Source organism: Thermobia domestica, chromosome 2, assembly GCF_964235325.1.
Source record: "Thermobia domestica chromosome 2, izTheDome1.hap1.1, whole genome shotgun sequence".
Classification (NCBI taxonomy): Eukaryota; Metazoa; Arthropoda; class Insecta; order Zygentoma; family Lepismatidae; genus Thermobia; species Thermobia domestica.
In genome coordinates this window covers 122,842,107-122,860,176 of record NC_137455.1, presented here as the reverse complement: position 1 = coordinate 122,860,176, position 18,070 = coordinate 122,842,107, and the positions used below count along the sequence as shown (strand labels likewise).

General features: G+C 30.7%; 1 protein-coding gene across 7 annotated transcripts in view; it reads right to left on the bottom strand.

Moving 5' to 3' along the window:
* The window catches only part of dysc (whirlin protein dyschronic), a 708,896-nt gene that overhangs the window by 5,432 nt on the left and 685,394 nt on the right, over nt 1-18,070 (bottom strand). For 5 of the 7 annotated variants that reach the window (XM_081745580.1, XM_081745585.1, XM_081745583.1 and 2 more), the window contains 3 exons: nt 17,254-17,409; nt 8,160-8,291; nt 2,220-2,298 (listed from right to left, as the gene is read on the bottom strand). In XM_081745580.1, coding sequence (XP_081601706.1) covers nt 2,220-2,298; nt 8,160-8,291; nt 17,254-17,409 — 367 coding nt within the window. Of the gene's footprint in view, nt 1-2,219; nt 2,299-8,159; nt 8,292-17,253; nt 17,410-18,070 lie in introns of those variants that run through there. The other 2 variants (XM_081745584.1, XM_081745588.1) reach the window with 2 other exon arrangements.

Sequence of the window (18,070 nt, the reverse complement as noted above, 5' to 3'; positions counted from 1 at the left end):
ATCATTTATTATTTTATTTATATTATTAATTGTTCTCTATCAAAATACAGCGCGCAATGTAATAATATTAGATTAACAAGATCTTTAATTCTTTTAAAACATTGAAATAACTACAATATAGTGTTAATTTGTTGAAATAATTTTCTAGTGTTTTGTTAGGAATATCGAAGGAAGCACAAGCTGTATTTACAATTTGTTTAATTGCATTTAGCCGCTTTTGTGAAATACTGTTTCTATTTACAATCAGGTTTCTGTCTGTCCATGGTCTGTTAGCTTTGACAATCAATATTGACTTGGTTTATGTTATTTACACCTGTGTGATTTATTTTTATTGATTTTCTTCCATTATTTTTCTTTAAATTTAGTACAATCCTGGCTTGGTTGTGATTTAGATTGACTGTTATAGGTCTTACCTTTTATTTGGGGGGGAGAAGGGGTAATTTGTTCTCACTTCAAATCTATTTATGTTATTACCTGCTTTGGTTGAACGACTAGAAATAAATAAAACTTGTTCCGGAGTATAAGAATTGCAGAAAATTTACTGTAGACTCGGTTATGGCAATTGATCATAATTGAGTAGATCTTCCTTCGATTCTCTCCTTTTCTTCCCGAAAGGTACTTCAATTTTTTGCCGATTTAAACTATTTTTAGTATAATGATTTGTACTATTTAGGTTTCCTTTGATAATGTGTTTTATGTATAATCGTTGTCGATGTTGTTAGTTTAGGTACGTTAACAATGTCCCTAAATAATGTGTTATTACTGTCTTTATTGACTTTAGCTATTTGAGAAGTAGCCTCATGAATGAGATATGCTGTTGAGCATTATATTCATTTTTTCCTGCCTTTGTCTTTCTACACATAATCGATGATCAGTTTCATGTTCAAATTTGCATCTTCCAGTATATAACATGCTTCATTGTTACATTGATAGTTATCATAGCATTTGTCAACATTTTTTGCAATATTTGTCTTTAGATTTACATGTTCGCAGTATGTCCTCCTACACATTGTCTTATGGCCAATATATATATATATATATATATATATATATATATATATATATATATATATATATATATATATATATATATATATTTCAACATTTAGTTTTAAGTAGTAAGGTTTAACATCAGCTGGAATTGTTTGGGAATTGATTAGTATCATTGTAGATGTTGGTCTTTTACATTTTACTTTGTTGTATGAAAGATTATGTCCATGTAAATCATATTAAATCACTTAAAAATTTAAATAATTAGATTAATCTCACTCATTTTTTAAAGATTTTTTTTGAGCAAATACAATTGTGCAAAGTTGTGAATAAATATTGATAATTGTGTAAATATAATTTAGTATATAGCCACATCTTGTGTTTAAACCAAGACAAAAATCATAGATGACCAACGAAAACAAAATAAGCTAATCTGTAAATTTGTCAGGGATGCAACAATTTTGGACAATGTATGATTCGAATCAGTGAATCATGATTTGGTAACAAGTATTCACGAATAATGGAAATAGAACTGTATTGTGAATTAATTAATTAGAGGTCACTTTTCAGGTGATGAAGACATGAAGACATACGTGCATAATTCATATTAGCTAAGCTATCTTTGAAGATTCGAAGACTGTGACCTCTAATTTTGCGGCGTAGGCAATATCTCTTTTTTTTTTTTTTCTTTCTTCTTGCTTTTATTCTGGCAGTAACTGATGAAGACCAGAGTGCTTTGAAACGTCATGTAGAAGATTTCGCTAATTTAAATAGAGTTCGCAAACATTTGTTTTCACTGTGAACAGTCATTCTTGTTGTCAATGTCTACATAACGCATGACAAGTTGTTTGATAAATTTACATTTTTATATAATGATATGTTGACTATTATATTTGTGGTATCGTACGTTAGAAATACAACATTTCTAGAAATGCAAATGAAAACGAAAGAACGAAGAATGAAATTATTTTCTTATTACCTACTCCATTAAATGATACCCTGCTTCTTTCGCAGATGGATTAGTAGGGACACATCGAGGTACTAGCGGTTAATTTTGTGTATGTTTGTAGTCGGAACTATGTTCTGAATAAGGATTCTTACAGAACATGTTAACGAAGTGATGGACTCAAATTTAATCAGATCAGCATATTGCTGACGATGTCACTGCAAACATAAGTTGGTTACAAAATTGGTATCATGAACAGATAAGTACAACAAGATATTTTTACCTTCAACTCGTTGACCATCAACCTCAAGAATTAGTTGGCCAACTTCTAATCCTCCTGCCTCGAATGCTGCACCATTTTCCTGAAAAGTAAACAGAAATATTTACTCTTTATCAATTATTATTAGCCACATACTTGTTTAAACGGTATAAACAGAAACAAAACAAAAATGAGTCACCTGCTTCTCTCACAAACTAAATGTACATGTAAATTGTAGGAAAAAAGTATCTAGGTTAAAGCAAGATAATTTTCCCACTATTTTCATATGTTGAACAACCTTTGATTTGTTTTTCCTATACATATAAAAGTAGTGTAGTTTTAAAAGAAACATAGATTTTTAAACAAGATATTACACTGCGTAAATTACAGTCGATTTCCCTGATTATTGAAAGGCTCAAGAGGAACAACGGGATTTTAAATTATACTTTTATCAAAATTGAATTATACACGATTCAGAATTAAAGAAAAATGTAAAGTTTCACGTGTCAATAGATTGCAGATTTGGTTTTGTTACTCAAGACTGTACAGTAAGTGAATACTCTTTCTTCTAGTGGAAGATATGAACTGAATGTTTTGTTCAAGATCAGGTCCAAGTCGACAGGAAGAAGAATTCCTCAAATATCTTGGATTTAGAAATGAAAGAGGAGACCTCTTGACTGATAACAGTGAACGGTGAAAAGAAATATGTTTAGCCGAAGAAATATAAGTAGAGGCCGTATTGTCTTTTCGTATTTAAACAATTTATTGGGTTACAGCTTTTGTACATCAGACTTATATTAACTAAATTCACTGTCTGTAAAATCAGACAGATGCAATTTAACTGCTTGTATTATTTTCTATTATCATCAGAACATCCTTTGCTATAAAAGTATACGCTATGCTATGATTAAAATTGTTTTGAATTTATGACAGGATATTGCTGTCTGCTCTTGTTCTTTTGGACAGTATCTTATTGTTAAACATATTTGAATTTGCAAAGAGTGGTACTCCGAAATAAGATCTTCGAGATAATTGCAAGAATATGCTTCGTTTGTTGCTGAATAATTAGTAATTTGAATGGAACCTGCATACTTTAAGAGTGGCAGAACAAAGATTAGAACCAATTATAGATTAAAAAAATAAGTTATCTCGAAAAGCTGTTCTTGCACTAGTACTGTTGTTTTTACCAATTCATTTCATGACCATACTTCATATGAGTTCAATTTACGTTTACTTTGTGCAGGTAGCCATATTTAGTTTGAAACTGAAAAAAATAGTCCTTCCTTCTATTTGTTTATTCTTTATATTTATGTTATTTTCTACAATAAAATCGTTGTTATATATTTTCGTTAGAAATAAACTCTTTAATTTACATTCTCAGGTAAAAATTATCGCTGGTATCCGATACGTCTGTATATTTTGCTATGCTAAAAGATGTAATACAGTCAAACAGAAGTGTAGGAACTCCTCCGTCCTCTTAATAATAATAATAATAATAATAATAATAATACATTATTTTTGAGTTCGTGTAGTGAAATCTCGAATGTTTTAATTTAACACCCCACAGTTATACCCTTTAGAATAAAGGAGAAATAATTAATGAAAGAATAGTTAATTGGATAATCAATGAAAGAAGAGAACGATAACGAAAGATGAATAGATTAGAGTTCATTTCACTTTCAGTGGCGAGGCTATATGAAATGTGGACGTACAGCTTTACGTGGGATCCTGAGCACCCGCCAGGAATCGAACCCAGTTGATTTTGAAAGAATTGGTCGAATTAAGCTGCAGGAGGAAACGGGAGAACCCTGAGAAAATGCATGGATACGATGTTTTACAATGAAATTGTAACCAGGGAAAACTTTTATCTTTATATCCATTCTGTTCGTGAACTACAGATGATAAATGTATTGTGTAACATCATTCTGTGAGGTGAACAAGAAATGTTTCTCGAAACACTCATGTTTCTGAAAACGTTGGATTACAGATAAAATGAACCCAGAAAATGTAAATGGGATACAAGGTAGAGGGCATTATTCAGCACAACACTTAAAGTTCTTGCTTTTTCTACAAGTTGAAATGAAAGTTTCTTTACAGAACAGGAGAAGAAAGATACCAGTGGCCTTTTTCTTACGACAAGATTGATAGCGGCAGCGTTGGTGATTAAGTGGCCTCAGAATAAAAGGTATGTCACATTTAGCCAAAAATTATTTGCATATCAATTATTGGTTTTGAATGTTGTTCCCCATCTTGGTGCTGTAAAATATGATATATCAACATGATTTTTTTTTCAAGTCACCGATAAAATTATTATTATTATTATTATTATTATTATTATTATTATTATTATTATTATTATTATTATTATTATTATTATTATTATTATTATTATTATTATTATTATTATTATATGTATTTTCTGCACTTCTTATATATGCAAGTGATATAGTAATGTACGGGTCACCCAAGTATTTCCTTTATTCTGGGGTTTGAAGTAAGTTTCTTACAATTCCGCATGTGTTCAGTATTACGCTCTTCTGTATTTTCTTTATGACTTTTCTTCAATTCCAACTGATTCAAGTGCATTTTTCAACGTCGTGTGGGCCAGTATGTTATCCGATAATATTAGTAGTATTATTTTCACATTTATTATCTTCCATTGTTCTTTTATATTTTAGACTAGCTGTTTGTATTTTTCTATTTTTCTTTATGTGCTTTTTGTAGGTTTGTTGTGTGTTGTATTGTGATGTTTTTAGATGTACTTCTCCCTTCTCTTTCCTTATTATTACTGTGATGTTTGGCCTCTTATAATACTTCTTTATCGATAAATATTGTTCTGTCCTAACAAAGCTTCTATTTGTTGCTAGTGTGGCCTCCGGTTGGTATTTGTATTGCGATACTTCTGGTATCATTTTCTGTTTCATTCCTATCTCTTGACGTATGATTTTTGCCACTTTGTCGTCTCTCCTTATATTCGGTTTGTTTTATCATTGAGCATCCACTTGGATGTTATATTGTTTCTTGATATATTTGACATCTTCTGCACTTGTCATTTTGTATTCCGATGTTTTACAGGATTTTTTTTTGGTAATGTTGTAATGTTCTCTATTTATTACCTGGTCTTGTATTCCTTGCTTGAAGCCTTCTGTTTCTGGGTATAAATCTCATATTTTCATTCACTGAAATATCGTTTCTCTATCTACATGTTCGTGGTTGACTTGTTCTGGAAATCGCCAATGTATTGTTTTTTCTCTCCATTGTTTTCTTTTGTCCTCTGTTATTTGTAACGTTGATATTATTTTCGATTCCATCCTCTGGCTTCTGTGAAGTGGTGTATATTTATGGTCTGCTGCTACTATTGCCTATGTAATTTTGAATTTTCTTGTGTTTCATAGAAGTAATTTCCTAATAATTGAATTTGTTTGTAATATGGATTTCGGATGTTGATTAATCCTCGTCCTCCTTCGTTTCTTGGTAATGATACTCTTTCTTTAGTAGCTCTTGTACGTAGTGTCCTTTTCTAATTCGTTTATCTTCTATGTCTAGTTCTGTCTGGTTATCTTTCATTTATAATGTTGTATTCCATCTGCTCATGTTGTTTTGTATGAAGTGTATCAACTTCTCGTATACTCCATAGATTTTGAAACAGTGCAAGATCCAAGAGTGCGGTATTAAGTCGTATGTCTTCTGATAGTATGTATGGTGTATATATATTCCGGTTTTTATAGTAAATTTGGGTTGTTACTACTGAGTCTATTATTAGTTGTTTTTTTCATGCTTGTGAATACTTTCTGCTGTTCTGCTATTATATTATCTTTGCAGTATTCCAGTTAACACTTCCGATTTCCATATTAATCTCCATAGAGTAAAAACTGGTGTTAGTTTGAAACATTTAAATCTTTAGAGAATCAAGAGCTTTCTGGTATATAAGAAAATATCTTTAACTGGAAAACGTCATATCTGGCCAGGAGTTGACTGACTCCATGGAAAGGACGGTAGTACGGATATTGGGAGGACGTCATACCAGTTGGTCGAAGAGGTGATATTATGTCATTAATAAATGTATGTTGCTATACATCTTATATGATATATATATATATATATATATATATATATATATATATATATATATATATATATATATATATATAACCATGTATGATTTTAACTATAATTTAAGACATAATTTTGAAATAAAGATACTTCAAACAAAAATTATTATCCAGAAAAATTCACAACCTATACGAATTATTTTTCGTATTATTATAGAAAATTTCAGGGAAATTTGTTCTTGTATATTGTTATAGCTTTGGACATATTCCACATGTATTAATAAAACACTAATACGTACTGACCAAAGCACTAAATATATTAGAAACACTTGTGTAATAGTTTCGGCAACGTATCATAGCCTCCTTTAGACTTGACAAGATAAAACATCTGATGAAGGCGATGATACGTTGCAGAAACTGTTACACAAATGTTTCTAATATATTTTGTGCTTGGATCAGTGTGTTTTATTAGTTATTACTTGTGAAACTTATTCATTATATTTTCATTATTAAATAGATTTTTGGGAGGGTGTCATAAAAGGGAAGGTGCAGTGGTCATTGCCCAGTTGCCCTGCGGGCCAGTCCACCTTTGAGTTTGGCACCTTATTGACTACCTAAATACTGAGCTTTAAGGCTCCTCAATCTTGTTCCTAGATTCTTAGGTCTGATCTTTCTCAGGTACATATTTTTTTCCTTTTTTTCTTAATATTTCTTTTCTTGCTGTCTTCTTCCCTTCTTATCTGATAAACATTCGCGAAATTGCTTGCAACACTACTTTAATTTATTTTGTAATACTATTTTAGCTACGTTCTAGTAAGTAAATTATTTTTTATGCTTCGTTAGGACTTTTTCTTCTTCCAACCATTCAATGGCCACCTTCCATTCAGGACACATCGAGGAGGCCTATGAACGATATGAAGGTGTACACTTTCTTGACTTCAGCACGTACTAGACGGGATGTAGTTCCATCTTTAGACTCCAATTTTTCTCAGCTATCCATTTTACAAAGGCTGATGAATCTCTGAACAACTTTGGAACTAAGTTAAAGTACCCTGCTCTTACTGGTAACTGGACTCGGGCCATCCAGTGAGTTGGTTGACTACGCCACCGGAACTCTAACATCCAATAACTTGTATAACAAATTACCAAAAATGACTTAAATATAAAGACTAACAATAACGCTGGTTTCGAGTAGTGTAGAATTGGGCGCTTTATCTATTTATGGATAAATTTATGGGTATTTTTAAATTCCTTTTCAATGAAGAATTATTGACACTTCGGTTTAACGTCCATAATTGCAACTTTGTATTATATATCAATTATAAGGAGTAAAATTAATCTATAATAATGATGTATAACGACGAGGAAAATCAAGTTCGATCACATATGACAAAATAAAAGAAAGAAAATAAAGAAAAAGAAACCGTAAAAGAAAGAAAATTAAGAAAAGAATCATTGCTGTAAAAGAGACAAGAAAGATCTTAATTTCTGCATGTTTAAAGAGAAAAAGAAACAAGTTAGAAACAAAATTGATCCAAACGAGCTACCTATATTAATTTTGTTGTAGCTTTAGATTTAACAGTCTATTGTTTCTTGAAGATGATACACACCTACACAGTACATTAGGCTGACTGTACTATGCTGGAGAAAATATTTTATTTTTCATTAATGAAACACTTGACATATTTAAGTTTTCTCAAACTATATAGTTTTGGTAAAATAGAAAGAAAAGGAGAATCTGCCAAAACTTTACGATTTTTGAATAATCACACTTCAACCTATACCATCTGTCTCGATAAAGTCAAAGTAAAATCTTAAAATGTTTACAACATTAATAACGCTGTTAAAATATATTTCCTGTTTTCCAGAATGATGCTAGAAGAATAAATACAAAACTCCCATAAATGCTTACATGAATGTTTATTATCCGTGGCAGTGGATGTTTAGTGTTTGCCCCACCTTCAATGGCAATACCCAACATGGGTTTTGTCTTCTTCACAGTTATGCGAAGATTTCCTTGCTGATCAGGTACCACTAACGCACCCTAGGAGATAAAATATACAATTAAGTAGTTTTAGTAATCTTGATTTTAGAAAAGTATCCTAATTTAGAGAAACTGTTAAAGCAGGAAAGTCCAGAATGTGAACCTATACTACGTAACTTATGACTTGTAGTAACTAACACATTTATTAATTCTAATATAATGAGTTTTTTCTTAAAGATCTATGTGACTAAGTGCAGGAAGACACAAAGCAGCCTAAACTCGTAAGAATAAAACTGATATTAGCAAGTATATTGTATACAGGATGGTGCGCAAAGATTAGAAAATGTGTGCCTCTACGGATAGGCAACAATACTTCATATATCAGTCATTTCCAACTCAATGGTGTATGACGTAGAAGCGACCTTTACGATCAGAGCTGCCAGGGAAGAGAACAAGTTGACCAAACAAGGGGACCTAATAAGTTAGGTGGAATGGAATTAAACAAGTGTTGGCAGTGTTCAGTTAGTCATGAATGCACGAATAGTCTATCGACTACATCTTGTTTGCCTATCACCAACGTCAGCTTTGCTGATTTCTCTTTACTCTCTGTGAATGATTACTGAAAACCCGAGCAGAAAACTGTGACGTCACAGAGCACCTAGTTGGAAATGACTGTTCTGTATCAATATATACGTGGTATATCTCCACGTCGTTTCGGAGATATATAGGGTGAACCGCAAAACACAGCACACGCGCACGATATGAAAGTACAGGTGGACGCACCATTAATGAGCCTGAGAGACATTGATATTCTGGTAACATTGATCATCAAATGTAATTAAGAAATAAAAAAGATAGAATAATGACAGCGAACACTAGGAGCAACGTTAATTTATGTAACCTTGAGAATGATACTTGCCTCCTGGAAGGAGGTACGGATATGTTCGTACATTCATTCATTTATCCTTTATTCATCGATTTTCGTACATAATCAGTCAAAGATAATTAGATAGGAATTTTCGTATAATATTGAGATAGTTGAGTATAATCGTATAGCACTAATTTTATGTAGTATCACTTAAAATATTCCTTAACATTATAATACGTACCTTTTATTACACACAAATTTGAACAACTTCTTTTTGAATTACAGTATCGTCTTCACTTCTACTCTGCTAACATTTTACTTTGTACTTACTATATTCATGGACACATTTTGCATGTTTATGTTTCTGATAAGTTTCTTATACAATGAGCGTCGTGCCATTTAGTGAGGACCTCAATCATTCTTTATATATCCGAAACTGTGTCGTTCATGTATATATATGATACAGTCATTTTTGTTGCCTGTCGTTAGAAGGATAATTTGCTGAAACTTTGGACATCCCTTTGTGCACTACCCTGTATATTCTAGCATTAATAATATCACTTTCTTTTGTCTTCGATTTCTTCTCGTATAATAATCTTTTGTGAAATAACCAAATATTTTAGTTATCGGCTTATTTGTGCAATTTTTTCTTGACTTTTCAGATGTATATATTACATTCTCAAAATAAAATCAAAAAATAATCCATTACATAAAATCTAGAAATATGAATTAGAATATCAATATAAAAGCTAAATTAAAATTTCAGATAGTACTATGATTGAGAGAAAGAGGCAGTACGGTACAAATCAAATTATTTAATACTGTTTCAAGTCCAGCGCAGAACGTTCCTTCTCTGAAGAAATCTTATGAGTTTATGTTAGATGTTAAATGACATTAGCTTGCTTTAATAATCATATCTCTGTTGTGTTTTTTAAATAATTTCTTACTATTTTATCTCTACTAGTCAAGTATAAAAATATAAATTCGTCATACCAATAAAGACCCTAACTTGCAATACATTAGTTATATATATATTATTTATTACATGAAACAAAAAGTAACAACTACCAGAAATTCATGGATAATAAAGAGGAAATTTTGTAAACACTAACCTATTGTTAAAAATATAATAGTATTATTACCGTAAACACAAACAGAACTACTGTAATCAATTACTCTTGCATAATTTCTAATCGCATGTGTCGTTGGTTTAATTTAATAATAGGACAACATAAAAAGCATGATTTTGTGACACTTCTATCCACAATGATACTTCTTACTCAAACATCTATTAAACAGAACGAATTATTTTAGTGAGATGCATAGGTATTCAAAAACTCAATTACTAGAGTAAATATCGTGAGTTAGAGCACACACACACACAAAAAAAAAAAAAAAACTTTAAAAAATGTTTTCTCACAGTAACGAATTTGAATAGTTAGTGCTATTTTGAATAAGTTAGTGGATTGTAAAAGTAGTCAATGTTATTTTTGCTTATAATCTAATAAAAAGAAGATTGTGATATGTATATTTGTTTTGTAATCAAATATATGAAGTAAAATGCTCCTTAAATTGATACAAGTTCTGTAGAAAAAAATAAGTCTGGACAAGTAAAACTGACAGAGTACAAGTATGATTTAGATATTCATGATTAATACTTGATATGAATCTTGGAAATATAGTTAAGCTGAAGAACAAAGTGCCGTTAATCAAAGCGCCGTTAAAGTATTTATCATTGAAAAACAAGGAATTTCACACGTCCTTTTTAAAAATATAACACAGGAAATGACAAAAGAAATAACTTGTTCCTGTATACGAAGATAGAAGAAACAAGAGTACGTATGTTGATATTGATTATATTTAAAAAAAAAATCAAAAATCATAAAAGTACAGTTAAAGAGGACAAATGGAAAAGAATATAGTAAAGGAGTTGCGCGAAATCTTTAATCATGTTCATCTTCTGTAATTACTCAGAGATGATTGGAGTCTGGCGTCGGAGAAATATATATCATAATTTATCAAAAATTATCCGTAACATTTTATAGTGAATAAATAAGAAAGTCTTGTATAGCTAATTTTGTCGACGATTAAATTTTGCAGTGACATAATCAGAACATGCTGATGGAATTTGAATGTATCACTCCACTCAGATTGCAACTACACGTTTTGTCAAAACGTGCAGGTGTCATTTTACAGACTGTAGGTCCAATCTGTCACATTATGAACAGAAAATTAATACAAATTATAAACAATATATAGGATATCGTACGTAATATGTATTGTTTATTATTTGTTACATTATCCAATAAATATTTAAACTTATAATGTTGAGTATTTTTATTTGTGAAGCTTCTAATATGATCGAGGTATATAAGTTTAAAAATTAACATGCAATTAATTAATAAGATTTAATTTATCAGTACATTTTTTTTTAACAGTTTGTGGATATTTATCATCCAATCATGATGTACTAATGTCATTATTCAAATGTTAGTTTTTCCAAAATTACTGCATCCCTTATAGATTTATTATATCCTTACTTCATTGCTCTATACTCTTTTATCTCTATTATGTCAATAGCCTACTGTTTTCGTTCAACTGCAGTTTAAAGCGTTCGGTTGAACTGACGTGTGAGTTATCAGTTACATTTAGTAAAAAAGAAAAGTCAGTATGTGTATAATGGGAAAATTTGTATTAAGTAATACAACAATAATACTCTGATGTTTTTCTTCATGCACTTTCTTCGATGCTTTGTTTCCGCTTGTTATATATCTTAACGTTCAATTTATGTCTATTGTTATAGTTATACGCGTTTTACATACTGTTATATATTTCTATTATTCGCTTTTGTGTGAAATTGCGTAAATTTATTTTTGCATAAAGTATTTCATAGTAAAATTGACTATCGATAGATATAAATTCGAAACCACTTACATGTTACGTCAGGTAAAACAGAAGTAGGAAATAATAGTACAGTCTATTGCAACTAGGCAAGAACAAATATTATTTCTAAGTCTTTTAAATGGAGGATGAGTGCTTTCTACAATTTTATTGAAAATATTTTTGGTATAAATATTTATGAATGTAGGAGCCAAAATAGATATAAAAAATAACATGTTGGCCTAATTCATATAAATGTATGCATATTATTTTCTATAACACTTTGAACTATAGGATATTTGTGTGTAGTTCAATGAACAACATTGTAATTGGCACAGTGCTTGTAGTGGCACCTAAATAAATAAATAAATTTCTCACATTGAGCATTTTTTTTTTCAATTACTGAGTTGGAGATGTTGATATTATGTCACTGCAATGTTAAATTGTCATCTAGATTATAATAATAGTAATCGCATTTTAAATCGTTCAGCGTATTTTTAATTTTAGGAAGTTAATTGATATCCTAAATATTTTTTTTTCAAAAAAACAATATTTATTTTCGAAATTAATATGTCCCACTAAGATAACACAGGTGACTAAAAAACTGCATGGGAGTTTTCCTCGGATTCTTATAGATTTTTGCATGCTGAATACGAAAAATAAGTACTGAGAAAAATCCATCACGTAAGATTTTCTTGCAAATCTAGTGTGTACAGCTTCACCATCTACCATTGAACGAATAATCTTGTGAGTTATTCTCTATTAGTAAATTCTTGAACAATCTTGTAGTCAACAATGAATTTTACAATTGATAAGGAGTACAAAATATGGGAAAATATAGGGCAGTGAGGAGGAGGCTTGAGGAAACATGAATAGAATGAAGGGGAATTTGGACTACTGTTGGATACTTAAGCGTGTAACTGGAAATACCGAAAATGAAAAGAGAATCAGGAGAATGTGAAGGATAACAATAACTGAACGCTTATCAATCACAAATGTGTCGTGGGGCAGATATAATTCTTTTTACGTGTTAATGAGGCGTTTTTTTTTTTTTTTTTTTTGACAAATCAGTGTATCATACTCCCTTATTTTGCAAGCAAACTGTACTTGATGGGGAAATGAAGAAGGTCATTTTCATACTCAGCACACCCGAAAACAATACACAGTAAAAGAAACCCATGCAGCTGAAAATAAATAAATAAACTGTCGACCTGTGTAATTGTTGAGATTCTCTATCAGCTGAAACAGACATCTGCTGACAGCTTGACACGCAATATTTCAAACAAATTTACCATACATACAAACATGACACACACACACATATATATAAATACACCACATACATGCATATGATAGTAATACACTGGTATGTTACTGCATTACAAGGAAACATTGAAGTATATGTAGTATATGTTGGCATATAGTAATTCAAAGAAAAATTAATTGAATTATTGCTCGTAAAATAATACTTTGCAGTATGTATATTATAACTTAAAATGTGTCACTTTTCGTTAAATTCTCCAATATATATTAAATATGCAATAATCATATGTCGAATAGCATCACACTGAAACAATTAAGAAAATGTTCGTAGGCTCAAGGAACCAAACAAGGAAATTCTTAAGAAGAAGATTTTTTTAAAAATCTTCGTTTCCCAATGTATAAGACTCAGTTAAAATTGTTTATATCAAGTACATTTTATAGTATTTAGTACATCCAACACAGATTCGCAAGAATATTCTAAAGCAAATATGAAAGGATATAAAAAAAATATAGAGTACTAAAACGAAAATAAACTTAAATTGTAGAAAATAACGTTTCACCCATCAAGTTAAAAACAACTTAAGTAATATATAATACATAGTTCAGGTCTTTGTATCTTGGATGACTTACGACTTCCAGATTTAATTATTTAACAAGAAAAAAATGAGAAAGAAAATGTTTGGTTCCAATACGAAAGGTGTTATTTTGTCACCTGTCTTTCTTAATTGATAAGGAAAAGACTGAAAAACCTATTAGGGCCAGTGATACGAGATCGCTAATATGTAAGACAAGCGCACCATTGTTCGTACTCTCAATAGCTAGTATCTTTTCCGGAATTGTCTTAGGATAATATATTGTAAAACTGATGGTTGTGGTTTCCTTGTTAGATTACTACGATAGATAATAAAGTAATTTTGCGATGTTCGTATAAATATTTATTAATAAGGTTACACGTATTATTGCATATTATTAATGTTCATATTAGTTAAATTTCTGTCATGTTATATTTTTGTGTCTATCGCCTACATTGTGTCACTATAAAAGTTAACACGAGTAATCATAAATTATATTAAATCTATACTCAAACGTAAGACAATATATGAATTAAAGATGGAGCACGATTGAGTTCTACTTCAACATAGTAATTGTTTTCATTGCTCTTATCGGAATCAGGAATTTTGAGTAACTGATGATACTTGAGAAAGAAAGTGATCTAAGAATAACAATAACGAAGGTGTAAATAATTATTACAAATATATGGAAAGTAATCAGTGGGCTTGATATGAATAGAAGTTCTAACGTTTATGTTGATCTACTAAGAGATCTAATTGAAGTCAGGGGGATTTGTAGGTTATAATGTGTGTATAGGATACAAAGCGAAGATATGGTAATACTGCATTATAACGAAACTAGAAAAGAAATGTAAAGACAAGGTCTCAAATGTTAATTTGTTAACGCAATTTATTTTGAGATTTGCATACGATGGTACCAAATATAATTCATTTCATGCGAAATTTGATTTTTTAAAAAAAGGTTTTAGTAATTGCTAAATAAGTATGGGATTTTTTTTGTAAGATAGTAAAACAAGCGCGGTAGACATTTATAAAAAATAATTGAGAATTCTAGCTTTTGAAAAGTCCTTATAATACGTTATTAAATTTACATAAAAGTAAATATAGAGGTTATTTTATTTAAACCTTTCTTATATTCAGGTAACAGATTATTTGAGCTGCTTTGTTTGCTAACCTACTAATTGCCTAAATTTTGAAACCAGCTCTAGCAGAAACTCAGATGAAGACAGCTGCTCTAGCCACTGAAAATTAAGCAGTAATCAAAATATAAGGACACATGAAGACGTATGAATTTTCGGGTTTCATGTATGTTCTCCAGGTAGTACTGCAACCAGGTAGTACGTTCTCCAGGTTATTCACACCTTAAGTCTGAGTCTTATTAATATTAGCAAGAAACAAACAGTGAAATACCTCTAAATTAATGATGAAACAGATATGTTTAAGTGGATGCTTAACAGAATCAGCCCTACACATTTTTAAAATCAGTCTTCTAAATATAGTAACAAATGTTACAATTTCCAGTGGGTATAACTTTTACATAACTATTTAAATTACAGTAATTCCAATTTCATTCTAGTGAGACTAGTTCTAAAACCAATCACATACTACCTACTCGATGATACATCCTTTTCATTATTCATTTGCCATCGTATTTATTTACTCTTTTTTAACAATTTGGTAGCTAATAGATCCATTATTGCTTCTCCCATCATAATAATGCTTTCCCGTTAAGAACTGTTTTTCTTTTTGCACATCGAAGTTTTAATGTCTTACCTGATAGAGTAATGAAAATGGCATTTATAAAGATTTTAATATTCTATTTTTTAAAATACCTTTTCTAAAATAACGTTTTATGAATACAGTGTGTTTACAGAAGTCCGTGAAAATTACATATCAAGTATTATCACAGAATTGGATGGCTATAAATGAAAGGGGCACTTACCGAATTACGAATTCTAACGTCAACTGTCGTTGTACTTCTCATTGTGAATACCGACAGCGCACATTCATACGCATGGAAAATAGCGCTAATATAACCTTAGGAAACATACACTCTTGAATTTATTCGTTCTAATTCCGTTATGAGTGTCCAAAATAAGTACCGAAGCCAGTACCGAAAGGCTCCACCGTGTACAATAACATAATAAAGTAGTACAAGAAATTCAGCAGCATAGGCTTATGAAGTCTACATGAAGAGGAGGTCAAACTAAACATCCCACAATAGTATTTTAAAAATCCTTGGTAAATAATTACAATTGAAACGATACAAATTTCAAGATTTATCTTAATGGTAAAGAATTATACTCGTCTTTTTCACTGAAGCGCAACAACGCTTGAAAGGGAGATTTTCAGTAGGGAACTTATCTTCATCAATGAGTCAATCTTTCGTAACGTAAACCATAATAACGTTTTCATATAAGTATTAGAAAACCTTCATATAACAGTCAAATATGCTCGGGACTTGCCAAAAATATGATCTGTTCTATGTCTTAAAAAATGTATATAACTAACTCCCTTTTCTTTCCGAGGTAATTACTAAAAATGTCATTTTAGAATGTGTTAGATTATGGCTAATGCTCCAACTACTGACAAACAGTGGGGAATTCATCTTACAGTTAGATGGCACCTCACAACATTTCCACAATGATACCATTAGATTAGCCTTATCTTGACATATGACTAGACCACAACTATGTTAACTGATCTAAGTGACTTCTTGGAGGGTTATGTAAAATCCAAAGTCTACATACCATCACTATCACAAAACCTGAAAATGCGATGGGACTCAACTAACCTATAGAAGAGACAAATGCTGATGGATGGTGGACATATTGAACCTTTGTAAGATGCGTACTCCGATGATCCCATCTTTCATTTTATAACCATTCAAGCCCATGTCTATGTCTATGAAAATGCAGCTATTTGTAATGTTTCACGGACTTTGTGAACACTGTGTATTATACTGAATAAACGAGAACAGTGATTTTAAATCTGTTACTCGAAGTCTGAAATTAAAATAACACGAGGTTCGAAACAAATTGCAAAACGTAGTACAGTATGTTATGTTCATATAACTTGAGCTAAAGGAAAAGTTGTGTTGAACATGAAATAATATCCATTATTACTATTTTTAATTCATAGCTCATTCTTATCGATGTTCATTACGAAGAAAGAAAGAAAAAAAACTGTGGAAATATCAAGATGTGTAATAGTTCATATGGTATTTTCATATATGTGCTTTATGTATCCACAATTCTAAAATTTGAATACAATTCTAGATTCATTAAAACAGCTGAAAAATAATTTAAGTGTTACTCAAGAGTATAAGAATACTAGAAAAAGAATTCGAGTTTTAGAAAAGAAAGTATTCAATTCAGTGGTAATTTAACTGGTGTACAGGGTAGATAGTGCTCATAAAAGGTCAGTGATTTGACTTTACCATTCCTTCTTCATCTAGTTCCGGTTCGTTGGGATCACGGTTCAGTCGCTGTAGTGATTGGTGGTGCCGCATATTAGCGGCTTCTGAGTCACCCAGTTCCTCTTCTTCCGTTGGATTCTTCATATCAAAACTCCTGCTGAACTTGTGAGCCAGGTCCTGGAATAACAATCTTTTGTAGCTCAGCTCGGGCTGAGCCTTCAGTCATTTGTGCTAAAAATTTTGAACTAACCTCAGAGAATCTATCTAAGCTGAGTTCATGTGCGATAAGAAGTTTATAGTTAAACTAAATAATGAGAAAGTTATAAAACTAGCTTAAGGTGAATAATTTTAAAGAAACTGGGTTAATACTATAATTTGGTAATTGTGCTTACTCATTAATATTCCAGTAATAAATGTGCTATATAACTTTAGTCTCTGCACGAAGCTATTTATTTTATATTTATTTACTTACTTATTTACTTATTGTTTATTTATGTTAACATGCTTTCATACTACAAATGAAAAGATCTTTGTGACTTTTCAAACTTTAAAGATGTTGTAGCTAAAACTGTTCGAAATATTTTGACGTGCTGTTCGTTTTTATTTCTATGATTTATATATTTAGTTAATATTATGTCCGTGACGATGCTGTAGGGCAGTGTAATGTTACGTTCTATGTAGTGTAGAAGGGTAATGGAAACTGCATCTCATCAAGAGTTGTTCCAATCAGTATTTGCACCAAAGTTAATGTGCTAACATAAATTCAAGTTTTAGATTTTGTTTAATGTATGCTTAACTTCTAAAAAAATGTACTTAGAACTGTATCAGTAGACAGGAT